The sequence below is a fragment of the Salvelinus sp. IW2-2015 genome, linkage group LG36 (genome assembly GCF_002910315.2).
Source record: "Salvelinus sp. IW2-2015 linkage group LG36, ASM291031v2, whole genome shotgun sequence".
In the NCBI taxonomy this organism is placed as follows: Eukaryota; Metazoa; Chordata; class Actinopteri; order Salmoniformes; family Salmonidae; genus Salvelinus; species Salvelinus sp. IW2-2015.
The window spans coordinates 19311740-19330235 of record NC_036875.1 but is presented as its reverse complement, the minus strand read 5'-3'; the positions used below and the strand labels follow the sequence as shown (position 1 = coordinate 19330235).

The 18496-nt window shown below is 43.6% G+C and overlaps 1 protein-coding gene across 1 annotated transcript in view; it reads right to left on the bottom strand.

Annotated features, from left to right (window-relative positions):
* Positions 1-11936, bottom strand: part of LOC111959240 (inositol polyphosphate-4-phosphatase type I A-like) — a 52272-nt gene extending 40336 nt beyond the window's left edge. The window contains exon 1 of the mRNA XM_070437624.1: positions 11492-11936. Within this exon, the coding sequence (XP_070293725.1) occupies positions 11492-11936 (445 nt within the window). The remainder of the gene's footprint in view (positions 1-11491) is intronic.
* Between the last annotated feature and the right edge of the window lie 6560 nt (positions 11937-18496).

Here is an 18496-nt window from a genome sequence, read left to right as displayed (position 1 = left end):
AACGGGGTATGATAGTACTGTAGGTGCCAGGCGCACTGGTTTGAGTGTGTCAAGTGTTGCAACACTGCTGGGTTTTTCACGCCCAACAGTTTACCATGTGTATCAAGAATGGTCCACCACCCAAAAGACTTCCAGCCAACTTGACACAACTGTGGGAAGCATTGGAGTCAACATGTGGTAGCATCCCTATGGAACGCTTTCGACACCTTGTACAGTCCATGCCCCAACAAATTGAGGCTGTTCTGAGGGCTATAAAAAGTATTTTTTGCTAATCTTTATCAAGGGTGCCAATAATTATGGACCTGACTGTACTTGCCTTCAAGTAGTCTTACATCTATACTTTAAAGTTGACTTTCCAGTTGGTGCTCCTCTATAATTCATCGTTCCTGATTCCTAACAACACATTGAAATATTCAACAGCTCGGAGACAGGGATGAAAACCAAGAAAACTTCCGCTTTCATGAACTGATGGGAGAGTTGAGTGTGATCAGGAAAACGCCAAGCTCCAGAGCCCGGGGGGACAGCGAATGTGTGTGAAGTTCTAGGAATCTTTGGATATTCCAAAAGGAAAGCATCTGACAACAGTGAGTGAATGGTGGAAGATGAGGTACACCGTGATGGATAATCTGTGCACAGTGGCAACTGATTTTTATTCAATTTAATTCAAATCAAATCAAAGGGCTTTATTGGCATGGGAAACGTGTTAACATTAAAAAGCAAGTGGAATAAATAATAAACAAAAGTGAAATAAACAATCAGAAATTAACAGTAAACATTACTCACATTTTTTTTTTTTTGATATTTCAAATGTTATATTACGGCTATGTACAGTGTTGTAACAATGTGAAAATTGTTGTGGTACAAAAGGGAAAATAAATAGACAGATAAATATAGTTTGTATTCACAATGGTGTTTGTGCTTCACTGGTTGCCCATTTCTTGTAGCAACAGGTCACAAATATTCCTGATTTGATGGCACACATTGGTATTTCACCTAATAGATACTGGAGTTGATCAAAATGTGATTTATTTTAGAATTCTTTGTGGGTCTATGTAATCTGAGGGAAATATGTGTCTCTAATATGGTCATACATTTCGAAGGAGGTTAGGAAGTGTATCTCAGTTTCCACCTCATTTTGTGGGCAGTGGGCACATAGCCTGTCTTCTCTCGAGAGCCAGGTCTGTACATAGTCAAAGCTTTCCTTAATATTGGGTCAGTCACAGTGGTCAGGTATTTTGCCATTCTGCCATGTGGAATGTGACTTGGCCCTAAACAGAGAGTACACAGTGGTCAGGTATTCTGCCACTGTGTACTCTCTGTTTAGGGCCAAGTCACATTCCAGTTTGCTTTGTTTTTGGTTAATTCTTTCCAATGTGTCAAGTAATGATCTTTTTGTTTTCCCATGATTTGGTTGGGTCTAATTGCGTTGCTGTCCTGGGGCTCTGTAGGGTCTGTTTGTGTTTGTGAACAGAGCCTCAGGACCAGCGTTCTGAGTCGATTATTCTCTAGGTTCATCTCTCTGTAGTTGATTGCTTTGTTATGGAAGGTTTGGGAATCGCTTCCTTTTAAGTGTTTGTAGAATTTAACAGCTCTTTTCTGGATTTTGATAATTAGTGGGTATCGTCCTAATTTTGCTCTGCATGCATTATTTGGTGTTTTACGTGTTTTTGCAGAATTCTGTATGCAGTCTCAATTTGGTGTTTGTCCCATTTAGTGAATTCTTAGTTGGTGAGTGGACCCCAGACCTCACAACCGTAGAAGTCAATAGGTTCTATAACTGATTCAAGTATTTTTAGCCAGATCCTAATTGGGAAGTCGAATTTTATGTTCCGTTTGATGGCGGAAAAGGCCCTTTGTGCCTTGTCTCTCAAATCGTTCACAGCTTTGTGGAAGTTACCTGTAGTGCTGATGTTTAGGCCGAGTTAGGTATAGTTTTTGTGTGCTCTAGGACAACGGTGTCTAGATGGAATTTGTATTGTGGTCCTGGCAACTGGGCCTTTTTTGAAACACCATTATTTTTGTCTTACTGAGATTTACTGTCAGGGCTCAGGTCTGACAGAATCTGTGCAGAAGATCTAGGTACTGCTGTAGAACCTCCTTGGTTCGGGACAGAAGCAAACAGTAGACATTTGACTTCAGATTTTAGTTGGGTGAGGCCAGGTGTTGCAGACGGTTCTAGTGCCCTCGCCAATTCGATTATATATATGTTGAAGAGGGTGGAGCTCAAGCTGCATCCCTGTCTCACCCTATGGCCCTGAGGAAAGAAATCTTTTTTTTTTTTTTGCCAATTTTAACCACATGTTGTTTGTGTACATGGATTTTATAATGTTGTATGTTTTTCCACCGATACCACTTTCCGTCAAATTCTATAGCAGACCCTTCTGCCAAATTGAGTCAAAAGCTTTTTTGAAATCAAAAAAGCATTGGTTTTATTTGTTTTTGTCAATTAGGGTCTGCAGGATGAATACGTGGTCTGTCGTACAGTAATTTGGTAAAAAGGGAATTTGACATTTGCTCAGGACATTTTTTCACTGAGGAAGTGTGGAGTCTGCTGTTGATGATTATGCAGAGGGTTTTCCCAAGGTTGCTGTTGGTGCATATTTTTTAAATCTTATTTTCAATGACAGCTTAGGAACGGTGGGTTAACTGCCTTGTTCAGGGGCAGAACAACAGATTTTTACCTTGTCAGCTCGGGGATTCGATCTTGCAACCTTTCGGTTATTAGTCCAATGCTCTAACCACTAGGCTACCTGCCGACTATCCCACAGTAGTTATTGGGGTCGAATTTGTCTCTACTTTTGTGGATTGTGGTGATTAGTCCTTGGTTCCAAATATTGGGGGGAGATGCCAGAGCTGAGGATGATGTTAAAGAGTTTAAGTTTTGCCAATTGAAATTTGTGGTCTGTATATTTTATCATTCATTTAGGATACCATCAACGCCACAGGCGTTGAGTGTAATTGGAGAATCCAGTGGGTTCTGGCAGTCTTTAATAGTTGATTCTAAGATTTGTAATTGATCATGTATATGTTTTTGCTGTTTGTTCTTTGGTATAGGGCCAAAAGGAATGTTGAAATGGTTTATCTATACATCTCCATTTTGGATAGATACTGTAGCTCTAAAGTGTGTTCCAATTTTCCCAGAAGTGTTTAGATTTGATGGATTCTTCAATTACATTGGGCTGTTTTCTGACGTGCTGTTCTGACGTGCTGTTATTTCTATACTGTTTTAGTGTTTCACCATAGTGAAGGCTCAGGTTTTCTTGGTTGGATGGGTTTCTCAATTCTCTTTCTTAGGTTTTTGCATTCTTCATCAAACCAAGTTGTCTAAAATGGATTTAATTTGTTGTTGCCAATAGTTTTTTGGTAGATTTCTACACCATCCTCATTCCATCTATAGCATTTTTGAATAGTAGGCAGTTATTTCGAGCTTTGGTTTCGCATGATTCAGTATTGCACTGTTCAGTAGACGGAGATTTTGCTGGGATCTGATAGGGGTGTCAGTGTGCTGACTGAGAATGCTGTCGTGTCTTTGGCATCATTAAACTGAAGACGTATTTATCAAATAACTCTCTGTAATTATTATTACGTGATTAAACTGATTAATCATGTAACTGTAATTAACTAGGAAGTCGGGGCACCAAGGAAAATATTCAGATTATAAAGTTATAATTTTCCTAATATAACTTTCAGATATTTGAATATCTGATCACTTAGTCTTCGAATTAATTAATTATTTATCTCATGTTAGTCTCATTCCAAACGTCGTAAATTGCTGGTTATCTGCACGAACCCAGTCTTCACTATGAGTCATCCATACATCAATTGTCTTTAAAATATTTATTTACTAACTAAGTCATTCACAGAAATGCATAACCAAACAGTAGATAGTTACAAGGAAATGATAACGGAGTTTCCCTAGTGGGATAAACCGGTATCGCGGCTTGGTGCACAAAAAGGGAAGTGGGGGTCAACTGAGATGAGACACTACAAAGTTGATAATTATAACAATTGAAATGCTAATCCTTTGCACATGAACGCTCAGTCAGGAATAATTGCAATCAATATATATATTTACGCTTAGTGTGTCGTCGGGATCTCTGTTGAAAAGTTAGTTTCTGTTGGAGAGTTTGTCTGCCCTCTCTCTGTCTCTGTCGTGGTTAGAATGGATAGTTCAGAGTGACATTCATTCATGTCATTATAGAATAGATGTTTCGGCGGTTGTCGGTCTTCGCGTTCAATGATACCGAATTCCTAGCTGCAGACTAGTAATTAATATCAAAGACTTGTTTTTATTCTGTCGGTATCGATAGTCTAAGAGTTTAACCACGTGGTATGGTTAAAAGATTCAGCCATCTACTCAAACCTTAGCTTATACTCATGTCACGTTCCTGACCTGTTTTCCTTTGTCTTGTATTTATTTTAGTTGGTCAGGGCGTGAGTTGGGTGGGTTGGTCTATGGTTGATTTTCTATGTTGGGATTTGGTGTTCGGCCTGGTATGATTCTCAATCAGAGACAGCTGTCAATCGTTGTCCCTGATTGAGAATCATACTTAGGCAGCCTGGGTTTCACTTGTGTTTTGTGGGTGTTTGTTCCTGTGACTGTGTTTGGGCCACACAGGACTGTTTCGGGTTTGTCACGTTTGTTGGTTTTGTATTTTGAAGTGTTTTGTTGATTTTTCATTAAATAATGAACACTAACTACTCTGCATCTTGGTCCGATCCATACTCCTCCTCGTCTGAGGAGGAGAACGACTATGACAGCCGTTACAGAAACACCCACCATAAAAGGACCAAGCGGAGTGGAGAAGGACGGCAAGAACAACAGCAATGGGGAAAAGAGGAATGGACATGGGAGGAAATCCTAGACGGAAAAGGACCCTGGGCAGAGCCAGAGGAGTGTCGCCGCCCCAAAGCGGAGCTGGAGGCAGCGAAAGCGGAGAGGAGGTATTATGAGGCGAAAGCAAGGCAGAGCGGCTGGAAGCCCGAGAGGCTCACCCAAAAAATTCCTTTGGGGGGGGGGGGGGGATAAAGGGAGTGTGGCGAAGCCGGTAGGATACCTGAGCCACTCCCAGGCTTACCGTGGAGTGAGAGGGCGTCGTACTGGTCAGACACCGTGTTATGCGGTAAAGCGCACGGTGTCCCCAGTACGCGAGCTTAGCCCAGTGCGGGCTATTCCACCTTGCCGCACTGGTAGGGCTAGGTTGGGCATCGAGCCGGGTGCCATGAAGCCGGCCCAACATATCTGGCACCAGCCTTACAGAGGGTGTCCCCGGTTCGCCAGCATAGCCCAGTGCGGGCTATTCCACCTCGCCGTACTGGCAGGGCTACGGGGACCATTCAACCTGGTAAGGTTGGGGAGGCTCGGTGCTCAAGAGCGCGTGTCCTCCTTCACGGTCCGGTATATCCGGCGCCACCTTCCCACCCCAGCCCAGTACCATCAGTGCTGACACCACGCACCAGGCTTCCAGTGCGTTTCCAGAGCCCTGTTCCTCCTCCACGCACTCTCCCTGTGGTGCGTGTCTCCAGCCCAGTGCCTCCAGTTCCGGCACCACGCACCAGGCCTACTGTGCGCCTCAGCAGGTCAGAGTCGGCCGTCTGCCCAATGCCGCCTGCTCTGCTTGCCTGCTCAGCGCTGCCTGAACTGTCTGCCTGCCCAGCATTGTCTGAACTATCTGCCTGCCCAGCGCTGCCCGTCTGTCCCGAGCCGTCAGAGCTGCCCGTCTGTCCTGAGCTGCCCGTCTGTCCCGAGCCTTCAGAGCCGTCCAGCCAGGACCAGCCAGAGCCGTCCAGCCAGGACCAGCCAGAGCCGTCCAGCCAGGACCAGCCCGAGCCGTCCAGCCAGGACCAGCCCGAGCCGTCCAGCCAGGACCAGCCCGAGCCGTCCAGCCAGGACCAGCCAGAGCCGTCCAGCCAGGACCAGTTCGTGTTGAATTTGACTGGATAGATGAAAGAAAGTGGACACTGCTTTCACTTCTTGTTTACCACCAGATCAGTGAGTACTTCAAGGAAAGGTGTCTTTTTTAAGTATTGGAAGAATGAAATCCAATTAATTGTCTATCTATGTACTGTAGTATTTGCAACAAGGGTTGCTATCGTTAATCAAAGATCACAGATCTAGCTACCAGAAATACATGTCTTTAGTTTATACTGAGTTGAGCTTGCCAGTTCCTTATTCTACACTAACATGGTATATATAAGGAGCTCTGTTTCTATGTATAAATATGTGTATTATTAATGACTGTTCTCTCACCTCTAATCAAGTGTGCATATTTGCATCCAATATGAATTTTGTCACAGAGATGCTTACTGCTGCAACAGATACATCTAGACAACTGAATGAAAACAGGAAACAGGAAACTCAGTCTGTCACCTTGCCCAACTGTCAAACACAAACGTACAACCATGTCCTCCTGGTCACAGACCGGGGGGGGTGGGGACTGTGACTCTCTCTCACTCACTCACTCACTCACTCTCTCACACACACACACACACACACACACACACACACACACACACACACACACACACACATCAGAGTTGTTTTCAGGGCAGAAGAGCCCACACACGCCCTTCATTTGATTTGCTCATTGCATAACCCTGTACAATCACATCAGTTTAAAAACAACTCTGTTTCCTTCTCTCCTCTCTCTCGATCCCTTTCTTGCAAAATGATCTCTCACCCTCTCTTCTCTGCAGTATTGTTAACAGCTGATCAATGCGGTTCTGTTACACAACACACACACCACTTCTGATTTCAGCAAGACAGAAGAGGCAGAACGGAGTGGTGGAGGAATAGGAACCATAAACTGACAAGTAGAAGATTTTTACAGACAGGGGGAAGGCATTTTGAAGACAACACTGAGTGACAACTGTCACTTGAGTCAGAATCACAGAGCACAGCCACAGAGGTGCTAGTCTTGCTTAGCCATGAGGTTTTAAAGTACGGTGACACAAGTGATATGACTGACCTGGTCCACTTCTTACTGATATGCAGAGACACAGCTCGGGGATTCAATCTTGCAACCTTTCGGTTACTAGTCCAACGCTCTAACCACTAGGCAACCTGCCACCCCAACTTAACAGCTTTTCTTTTTCTAGAATGGAGGTAGCAGATAATAAAATACTGAAAAGATAACATAATAAAATAAGTGAACATGAAAAAGARGAGATCAGAGACAGAGAGAGAGAAGATAAAAAAAGAAATAAAAGAGAAAGTAGTGAGAAGTACTTCTGAGATAACTAATCTAACCTGAAAGGATCTTGAGCTCGCAAAGAGAGCAAACGTTTTCCTTTCCTGTGGCATGTCTGACATGCTTGACATTTCCTCTTACAGAAGCTCCTGCACACACACAGGTGAGCGCATGCGCACACACACACACACATACGTTCCTTCCCATCTGTCTTCCGGATCTGTTTATTGTCGGGTAAATAATATATCAGTACTGGGACAAAAGAGCACAGGAACTCAAGCTGAGCCTTGTGTGTAAGGGCAGGTGGATGGGTATGTGTGTGTGTGCACATGCAGCTATTTGTTTGTGACTGTGTATGATACTTGTATAGAGACTCTCATGTGTGTGCCTGTGCATCCATCCAGAGGGCTTCTGTGTATGCATGTCTATTTTGCGCACACACACACACACACACACACACACACACACACACACACACACACACACATTCCTACTCATGAAAACATAGGCAGTCACAGAGAAGTGCACATTCACCATCATACAGACATAAAGACTCCTACCCTCCCAGAAAGGCTGCTCGTTTACACATTCAATCACTGCCAGGGTAATCTGGCAACACCGTATGAAACCAGACAGTGGGCAATTAGCACCACTAGAAGTCTGGTAATGGGCGCTGGTATCATTAGGCTGTATGAGTCATTGTCAGTGGGATCAGGCTTTAACACATTGTAATCCTCATAGCCTGGGCCCCTGGGGCTCTGGGAGAAGGACTGTGTGATGCCCTGTCTTTCTGGATCTGAGGCACAGCCATGGGGAGCCAATCAGACATCAGACATCCATCACAAATCATTATGATGATGACTTGTAGTTCATTATCAGTGGATGTGGCCCAGCAGGAGGGATCAAACCCCACAACACTGGTGTTGCATCAAGCACCCTGCTACAGGAGACTGAAACATCAGAACCGTGGATATCTGACCCAACGCATCACTGGGGGCACACTGCTTTCCTTCCAGGACATCTACAGCACCCGGTGTCACAGGACCGCCAAGAAGATCATCAAGGAACTCAGCCACCCGAGGCATGGCTTGTTCACCCCGCTACCATCTAGAAGGTGGAGACATCACAGGTGCTTTAAAGCTGGAACCGAGAGACTGATAGAAGCTGTTTATCTCCAGGCCATCAGACTGTTAAACAGTAATTACTAGCCAGCCTCCAACCAGTACCCTGCCCTGAACCTTAGACACTGTCACTAGCCTGCCGGTACTCTACCCTGCACCTTAGAGACTGCTGCCATATGTACATAGAGTCATTGAGCATTAGTTACTGTAGACCCCTTTCCTGCAGTCATATGACCTAGTGGCCTAATGGGTGGAATGTTATTAATATTTTTCATAATTCCATAATTAATAAACATTATTTGAAAAACTTGCAGAAAATCCGGTGTTTCTATGTGAAACGATTTTGTTATATTTCAGTCTTCTGTGACGTATATAAAGTGTACATATTGGGATGCAAACTCAAAATGTAATACATTTCAACGTAAATTTTATCTGACATGGTACAGGTGTCTTATTTTTTTAAAGCCCATAACCATGCATGTGAGGTGTATACGTTTGTTTCAAAGTAGATTTGTTTAAGACCACCAAGAAACACCTTGTGTGACCCTGATTTAGCACACTGCAGTAAAAGGTTAATAAGGTTTACATAACGTTTTACCCACTTTATATGTACAGTATATACTGTATTCTAGTCATGAATCATCCTATATAACTACTGTTGTACACACCTTTTCTATTCACTTACTGTCCATATTGTCTTTACACACCATTCACATACATACAGTTGAAGTCGGAAGTTTACATACACTTAGGTTGGAGTCATTAAAACTAGTTTTTCAACCACTCCACAAATGTAATGTTAACAAACTATAGTTTTGGCAAGTCAGTTAGGACATCTACTTTGTGCATGACACAAGTAATTTTTCCAACAATTGTTTACAGACAGATTATTTCACTTATCATTCACTATATCACAATTCCAGTGGGTCAGAAGTTTACATACACTAAGTTGACTGTGCCTTTAAACAGCTTGGAAAATTCCTAAAATGATGTCATGGCTTTAGAAGCTTCTGATAGGCTAATTGACATATTTTGAGTCAATTGGAGGTTTACCTGTGGATGTATTTCAAGGCCTACCTTCAAACTCAGTTTGCCATCATGGGAAAAGCAAAAGAAATCAGCCAAGACCTCAGAAAAAAAATTGTAGACCTCCGCAAGTCTGGGTCATCCTTGGGAGCAATTTCCAAACGCCTGAAGGTACCATGTTCATCTGTACAAACAATAGTATGCAAGTATAAACACCATGGGACCATGCAGCCGTCATACCGCTCAGGAAGGAGACGCGTTCTGTCCCCTAGAGTGTAGCTCCCTCCAGTAACCACGAGCACAACCGTTCCTTGATTTTAACTGGCAGCTTTATTCTGTAGTTTTAGTCAGAATGATCACCTTCCGTGAGAACTATAAAGTAAATGAAAATACAGTTAAGCACACTCTTACAACATTCTTGTCTTACGAGTAACTTATTAGCTTGGTATAACTCTGAAGTGCTTACATAGATAAACAGTTTAGCCGGAGCTATAACAGTATCAGATTAAACACACGAATAAAGGAAAAATACCTCATTGGCTGCTTATTATAGAAGGGAGGAAATCAAACTTCACACTTATTATTCCTGGCATGAATTCACGCTTCATCCTTAATTATTATAACGTTACCATCCTAACATACACACTTCAACCTTTACGTACTACACCCGATGACATAAAAACGTAGCTAACACAGGGCGGGATTGCCTTCACTTCAAAGGTGTGTTGCTACGATAATGATCCCCGTTACAACAGTTATTAGCCACGTAGTTCCGCTTGTCTTATCATTTCCCCCGCATAGCGAACACGTAAACAATTCAAACAAAAAACAACGACATAGACTAACAGGTTAATTGTCAGTTACACTCCCACCAATCACCGGTGATTTCTGTGAAAGGGGTCTGCAGGTTTCTTGATCGGCTTCCAGGAGGGTGACTGTCTTATGGATGGGCCTCTCCAGATAGGTGGGTTTGGTGATGCGTTTACCTCTCTCATCCAGGGTTGAGTCGCTGATCAGTAACTTGAATCTTCTCACCCGSCCATCCTGTCCCGGGTACACTTCTYTAACCTTTGCCAATTTCRACTGGTTGCGTGGTGCAGTATCATCTTGCAAGATGACAATGTCATTAATCCTTGCGTTTCTTCTGTCTTTATTCCATTTCTGTCTGTGTTGGAGGTTTAGGAGGTACTCTTTCTTCCACCTTGACCAGAATTCATTGGCTAAGAATTGTACTCTGCGCCATCTCTTGCGGAGATAAAGATCTTCCTTGATGAACTGTCCAGGTGGTGGTAAGATAATTGTGGACTTCATTGTCAAGATGTGATTTGGTGTGAGATATTCTGGACCTAATGGATCATTCAGATATTCCGTAGTTAGGGGCCTACTATTTAAAATCGCCATGACTTCATAGAGAAAGGTACGCAGAGAAGCACTGTCGAGTCTTCCGTCTGACTGATCAAGAATGGATGTTAAGACACTTCATATCGTGCGCATTTGCCTTTCCCAAACACCACCCATGTGACTTGAAGATGGGGTGTTCATGATAAACTCGCATCCAAGTTCCTTCAGTCGTGTTTGATCCATTTCTTTCAGGGCGTCCACAAACTCGCGTTTTGCGCCAATGAAGTTGCTGCCTTGATCACATCTGATTTGATGAACATTACCACGTATGGCAATGAATGAACACAGGGCATTGATAAAGGCATCGGTGGTTAAGTCATCAAGCATTTCAATGTGAACTGCTCGAGAGCCCATGCAAGTGAGTAGGAGCCCATAACGCTTTAACTCTCTTCTTCCGTCCTTGGCATAGAATGGTCCAAAGCAGTCCATCCCGCAGTATGTGAAGAGAGGCGTGGTCTTCCATGCGTTCCTTCGGAAGATCTGCCATCCTTTGCCCTTCTGTACATCTTCTGAATTTCCTGCATTTCACACATTTGTAGATGTGAGAGGAAACTGCATTGCTGCATCCTAGGATCCATATACCGTTGGATCGCAGCTCATTGATCGTCATTCCACGTCCTTGGTGTTGTACTCATTCATGATAGTGCTTGACGAGCAGCACTGACAAGTGGCTATCTCTTGGCAGGATTGCAGGATGCTTCACATGGGAATGAAGAGTTGCATGAGCCAAGRGACCTCCCACCCTGAGGATACCTTGCTCATCCAGAAATGGACTCAATTTATGCAACTTGCTTGCTTTATCTTCGGTCTTGATGTCTTTCTGGTGCCTAAGGTTGTGTATCTCATGGGAGAAGGCTGCTTCTTGAACCATCTTTATAATGGTGAGCTCTCCCTCTCTCCTTTCTTCTATGCTTGTAGCTTCACTGGACCTCAGTTTTAAGCCTATGGCTTCCTTGACACGTCGTTTGAGCCTGGCAATAGCTTTCACCACTCTTGCCCAGTCTGAGAACTTGTGAAGATGATCTTTCTTCCTTTGCCTGGGTATCATGGACCAGGGATTTCTGCAGCTCTGGATCATTTTCTGAGAACTCTCCCCCATTGACTTGTCCTTTGGGAAGTTCTTCTTGCCAAAAAAAGTCTGGACCTGTGAACCAGTTGGAAGCCGTGAGCTGTTCTGATGTGAGACCTCTGGAAGCATGATCCGCAGGATTCTCTTCAGAGGTCACATATCTCCATTGTTCGGGATCTGTGCTTTGCTTAATGCMTTGAWTACGGTTAGCTACAAAGACYTGGAATCTTCTGGCTTCATTGTTGATGTWGCCAWGAACTACCTTCGAGTCTGTCCAGAAGTATTCCTGTAGACCTTGTATCTCRAGCTCCCTTTTGAGCATGTCACTTGTTCGAARAGCTACCACCYCTGCTGAAAGTTCCAGTRGTGGTATGGTCGTAACCTTGGAAGGGGCGACTCTCGACTTCCCCATAACTAGGGAGCAATGAACTTCTCCTGCTGTGCTGATTGTTCTGAGGTATGAGCACTCTCCATAACCTGAGGTACTAGCGTCAGAGAAGTGATGGAGCTCATAAGTCTGTACTTCCTTGAAACTTGAAGGCAAGTAGCCTCGTTGGATCCTTACTTCAGAAAAGTTTTGTAGACCTTGGAGCCAGAATTCCCACTGGGAACGTAAGTCATCTGGAAGGGGATCATTCCAGTCAATCTTGTCACGACACATCTGCTGCAAGATCTGCTTTCCTGCCAGGACAAAGGGTGCCACAAACCCAAGCGGATCATATACAGAGGCTACTGTAGACAACACTCCTCTTCTTGTGAGTGGGCGTTCCTTGACAACTACACTAAACTGGAACTCGTCTGACGCGACACACCACAGTACACCAAGCGCTCTCTCGATGTGTGGTTCACCCAGAGCCATATCCAGGTCTTTGGAACCCTCGGCACGTTCTTCCTTGGGCATTGTTGCTGTTAGAAATAAACTTGTGCAACCGAAGTTTGAGGAGGCTGCAATGCTCTCTTGCTTCTTTCACCAGCTGGGCCACTTCAACTTCAGACGATACGCTCGTCAACCCATCATCAACATAAAAGTTCCTTTCTATGAACTGGATAGACTTCTCACTGAAGCTTCCTCGTCCTTCGGCAGCAAGATGTTTGAGACCATAGTTGGCGCAACCAGGAGATGAAGCTGCACCGAACAAGTGGACCTTCATACGATACACTGAGGGTTGAGTCTCTAGATCTCCTTTCTCCCACCAAAGGAACCTTGGTCTTCTGCTTTCACATGAAACTGGTGGAACATGCGCTCTACGTCACACATGATTGCAACTGGACCCTTACGAAAACAACAAAGGACACCCAGCAATGTGTTTGTTAACTCTGGACCGGTAAGGAGATGGTCATTCAAGGACGTCTCTCGAAACTTAGCTCAGCAGTCAAAGACGACTCGTATCTTCCCAGGCTTTTGTGGGTGATAAACCCCATGGTGCGGGATGTACCATGCTGGATGCTTGTTAATTTCCTCCTTGGAGACCTTCTCAGCATCTCCACAAGCTATTTTCTCTTCCATGAATGCTGTGTAGTCCTTGTAGTACTGCTTGTCTCTCCTTAGCCTCCTTTCCAGGCACTTGAGACGGTGAACTGCACATGTTTTATTGTTCGGTAGGTTGGGTCTTTCTTCCTTAAACGGCAGCGGCATCTCYTAATGTCCATTGTCCTTGCGTCTGATGGCCGCTTTCATTTTTGTCAGGAACCGGATATCCTCTTGAGATATGAGGTCCTCTTCTGCAGCTCTCTCGTTGAAGTCAGATTCGAGCGTCTTGATAATGTCCAGTGCTGTGATTACCTCTCTTACGCGTGTTCTACAAACATAGTGTACTTGATTTGTGAGGTTGGAAGAAGATTGAAGGCTTGSCATCACCTGTCTAACGATAACCCGATGACTCACTCCAATAGCGTCGCCATAGTCGATAAATGGGTTTCCATAGCCGACTATGCTCCAGCCAAGGTCTGTTCCCTGAGCAAAGGGCTGATTTTCCTTACCAGACACAATTTCTCTTGGAAGGAGAGCCTGGGAGCAGTTGTAGCCAATTAAGAGGCCGACATCACAGCTCTGTTGAGGAGCAATCTCCTCTGCAATGTGTTCAAAATGAGACCATGCTCTTGCAGTCTCTGGAGTAGGAATATGATCTCTGTTTGCAGGAATAAACTCTCTCGAGTAGGTCGTTGGCAGAGGGATTTTCTTCTCCAAGTAAAACCCTCTAACCTGCAAACCAGACAGCTTCTGGCAGTGCACGATGGTATTCCTTGAAGCCATTGTAGAGAGTTTCAGTTGGACTGGCTCCTTCCTTGTATTGAGAGCTTTTGTTGTCTCTTCAAGGATAAAAGTGGGGTCACTCTGGGTGTCAAGAAGTGCATACATGAGAACTTCACGATCTGGCTCGCTTGTGGTTGACACCCATACTGGAATAATTGTGGAGGTGTGAGTGTTGTTAATGTCCCTCACGACTCTGTTAGATATGGCCTCACTTGACGCTCTTGTCCCCTTATCTTGTGGGGGCTCTGTCTTCCTATCCCTTGACCTTTCTTTAGTACGATCTTCATGCAGGTAGGATGGATGCCTCCTCTGACACGTGTCACAGGTGTTCCTGTTATCACAATCTTTTGAACGATTCCCAGGCCTTAAACAGCCAAAGCACAATTTATTCTCTTGAACAAACTTCTGTCGCTCTGCGACAGAAGGCTTATCCATGTGAGCTTATCCATGACCTTCCAACATTTGTGGAGACTGTGACCTGACTTCTCACAGAAGACACAACTAGTAACAGTATCTTTCTCATCAGAGTTAGTTGCTAATACCCTTTGGGGCTTTGAATGCTTGGCGTCTTAGGTTTTCCATCTTCGCTTGGTTTCAAAGCATGAAGGGATGTTACAGGATTGCAAGCGATCTGAAAAACTGAAAATCTGTGTGCGAGCAAGGAGGCCTACAAACCTGACTCAGTTACACCAGCTCTGTCAGGAGGAATGGGCTAAAATTCACCCAACTTATTGTGGGAAGCTTGTGGAAGGCTACCTGCAACGTTTGACCCAAGTTAAACAATTTAAAGGCAATGCTATCAAATACTAATTGAGTGTATGTAGACTTCTTACCCACTGGGAATGTGATGAAAGAAATAAAAGCTGAAATCATACTCTCTACTATTATTCTGACATTTCACATTCTTAAAATAAAGTGGTGATCCTAACTGACCTAAAACAGGGATTCTTTACTAGGATTAAATGTCAGGAATTGTGAAAAACTTAGGTTAAATGTATTTGGCTAAGGTGTATGTAAACTTCCGACTTCAACTGTATATAGTTATATTCCAGACTCTGGACCGGATGCTAATTTCCTGCAATTCTATTCATTTTGCCATACGGTTTTGCACTGGATTTTTGACATAGCGCACTCTAATACATCGACTGTTGTACATATCATTCTTAGTATATCTTGTGTAAATTAATCTGGTGTTTATACATACAGATTGCATTTTAATTACTGTCACAGTGCTATTTGGTTGTTAATTGTATTAGACATTTCTTGATTGATTTTATTTTGTATTTTTGCGTACTGTTTGACATTTACTGCATTGTTAGGAGCTAGTAACATAAATCTGCTAAACTGTGTACGCGACCAATAAACTTTGATTTGATTTTGATCTTTCAGAGATCCATCACAGATCAGACATCCACAGTCTGCAGGGTCCTGTCAAGAGAAGGGATAGCTTTATGGGCTTGAGGATGGGGGAATTTAGTAGATGAGAGGTTTGGGGAATTTGAAAGGGAGGCTCCTCCTTCTTGGGCAGGGAGGATGAGAGAGGGGATTTTGCATTGTAATGAAAGGTGGTGGGGGGGAATGGTATCCTGCTTTTTGAGGAGAGCAAGTGGTAAGAGCAATTGGTCTTGCCTTTCAGAGGGTGAGTGGGGTGGGGGTTGAGAGAGAGGTAAAGTAGCGGGTCCTATGGGGTTTGGGGTACTTAAATTATGTGATGGAGAGGCTGAAAGAAGGGGTCAGGGTTGAGAGGAGGCCAGCTCAAAGTCAGCTGCTCAGACACCCCTCTCCAGGGATGCACGGAAGGTGAGGACAGTGACCCAGTTAGGAGGACCTGGCTCTGGCTGTGTGGTACCAGACATCCTGCAGAGACTGTCAGTACTGGCTGGACTGGAGCATCTCTCATCCTCATCTATTCCCCTTCCTTCTTCCTTCTTTCCTCTCCACCTCCCCTTTTCCTCTCCCCCTTCCTCTCCCCTGCCTACCATTGTCCATCTCTTCTGTGGTTTTCTCTCTCTCTGTCTCACTCTATTCTCTGCTCCCCAGTCTATTTTTCTCTCATCTCATCCCCTCTCCCCTCTTTATTGGTCTATTTCCATATCCTCTTGTCTCGTCCTTTCACCTCTCTTCTGTTGCTCTCTCCTACTGTATCCCTGCCAACCACTGTGCTATTCATCTTTTTATTTTATGATTTTTAAAATGTATTTAACATTTATTTAACTAGGCAAGTCAGATAAAAACAAATTCTTATTAACAATGACAGCCTACCGGTAAACTGCCTTGTTCAGGGGCAAAGTGACAGATTTTTTACCTTAGGGTTTCGATCCAGAAACTTTTCGGTTACTGGCCCTATGCCCTAACCACTAGGCTACCTGCCGCCTTAAACACTAGGCTACCTGCCGCCCTAACCACTAGGCTACCTGCCGCCCTAACCACTAGGCTACCTGCCAATAGATCTATTGATCCTGTATGGAATCAGAATATGGGTTGAGCTGACCTTGCTCTGCACTGTTAGGAGCATAGAAATAAGATTGAAGCTCCAACCCTGGCAAATGACTGGTTTACTCATTGGTACACTCGCAATGGTTGCCTGGTATTGTGATGCAATAATGTCCATGTTGTTTTGGAATGTTCTATCAACTGATGATGGATTGCCATGGTAATGCAGAATGTTCATTCAAATGAAGCTAACTGCTGTGGCTCATGGAATGGAATGTGTTTTTTGTAATGTCAGTTGAGTTTACTCAACAAACAATAACACAGATTGAAGGGTACACTTCCTGATTTTACTTCCTGGCATGGGTACACTCAAAATGGCTTTATGTCACCACTGACTTGAATGGAGATGCCCTTTCTATTAATTCTTATTTCTAAGACTCTGGATCTGTCTGAAAGTACACACTATTACCTATTCAGTAGTACACTACCAGAGCCCTAAGTGACTGACCAATGTGGTTGTAGTGAGCAGAATGGAAATATATCATTTGACATGTGGAATCTCTAACTGGCACACATGTAGGAGCATAGATACAGAACCCTGACAGAACTGATATATTGTCTATGTGTTGGAGAATGTACTGTAGGTGGTGGTAACTATGATCTCCCAGGCCTAACCAATCAATCTCTTTCATTGATCAGGTAAAAGCTGAGGTTTAATATCAAACAACCCAGTACATTCTTTAGCCATAGAGGAGATAAGTCTTTGTGTAAATCCCATTCTAAACAGATGACTCTCCTATCCTTTCCTTCATCTGCACTGTGAAGGTGTTCTTAAATCAGTGTTGATAAAGACAGAGATATTAAGAGAGGAGGTCACTTGAGACCATTGAGATACACCCCTTATGGCGGTTTAGAGACACAGAGCACACTCAGAGGACCCAGTCTCAGAGGTAAACCTGACACAGAATGAGGAAGGAACCCAGGACAAAGAAGCTCTTGTTACACCTGGACAACAAGGTTGTTCTCCCACACTGTCAGACAGCATGAGAAAGTGACCTTTATTAATATTAATGAGGAGGAGGAAGATGAAGAAGCAAGACCTTGATCTTCATAATTATGCTGTTCTGAGTCTGACTCTATCTCTCTCGCACGCACGCAAGCGCACGCAAGCGCGCACACACACACACACACACACTCTACTGGTCATGGAGCTTTTAATCATGTTGAAGCTATAAATTCTTGCTTAGTGGACTGCTTTACTGACACTTGAGGGTCTATGTTAAAGACTTGAGAGAGATAGCCTTGCGCTGCTTAGGGCCAATGGTTTTAATCAGTCTGCGTTCATCACGCACATGCACACACATAGCTGTCTTGTCATAATAAATAAACTGCTAAAAGATTAAACAGATCAAAGCTAATCCTTTCCAGAGCATAATGGTTTTGAACATCTCGTTCATGCAGTCACTTAGCCCACAGTTAAATACAAACACACGCAATACCACTGCCTTTGCTGTAGGCCTAAGTGATGCTGTTCTTTGTAAGACTGATCAGTGCGTCAACAAACCACCCGCAGTTTGTCTAGGGCTATACTATAGGCTGTATGATGCAGATATAAATAAATTAGGCTACATACACCATTGGATAAATATAGTACCTGAATCAATCATACTATTATTTTTATTCTATTGCATTAGGCCTACATCAGTCTCAATGAGTGTTATTGCCTTTGATCCTCCGACAATAACAAATATTGTGTCATGATGAAATCTGCTATTCTGAAGCTCATTCAAAGGGAATTCGTTGTTGGTAGTGCTTATTGAATGAGCAGTTCCGTTATTCAGAAATATGCTACAACGGGATGGTCATGTCATGCAAACAGACCTTTTTTATTTGACATCACAGAATAGCGATTTTATAACGTGTTTATTGTGGGCTGTCAAGATATAGCCTAATACATTTCAGTGATAAACGCATACGTATTTAAATATACTTACTTTATGAG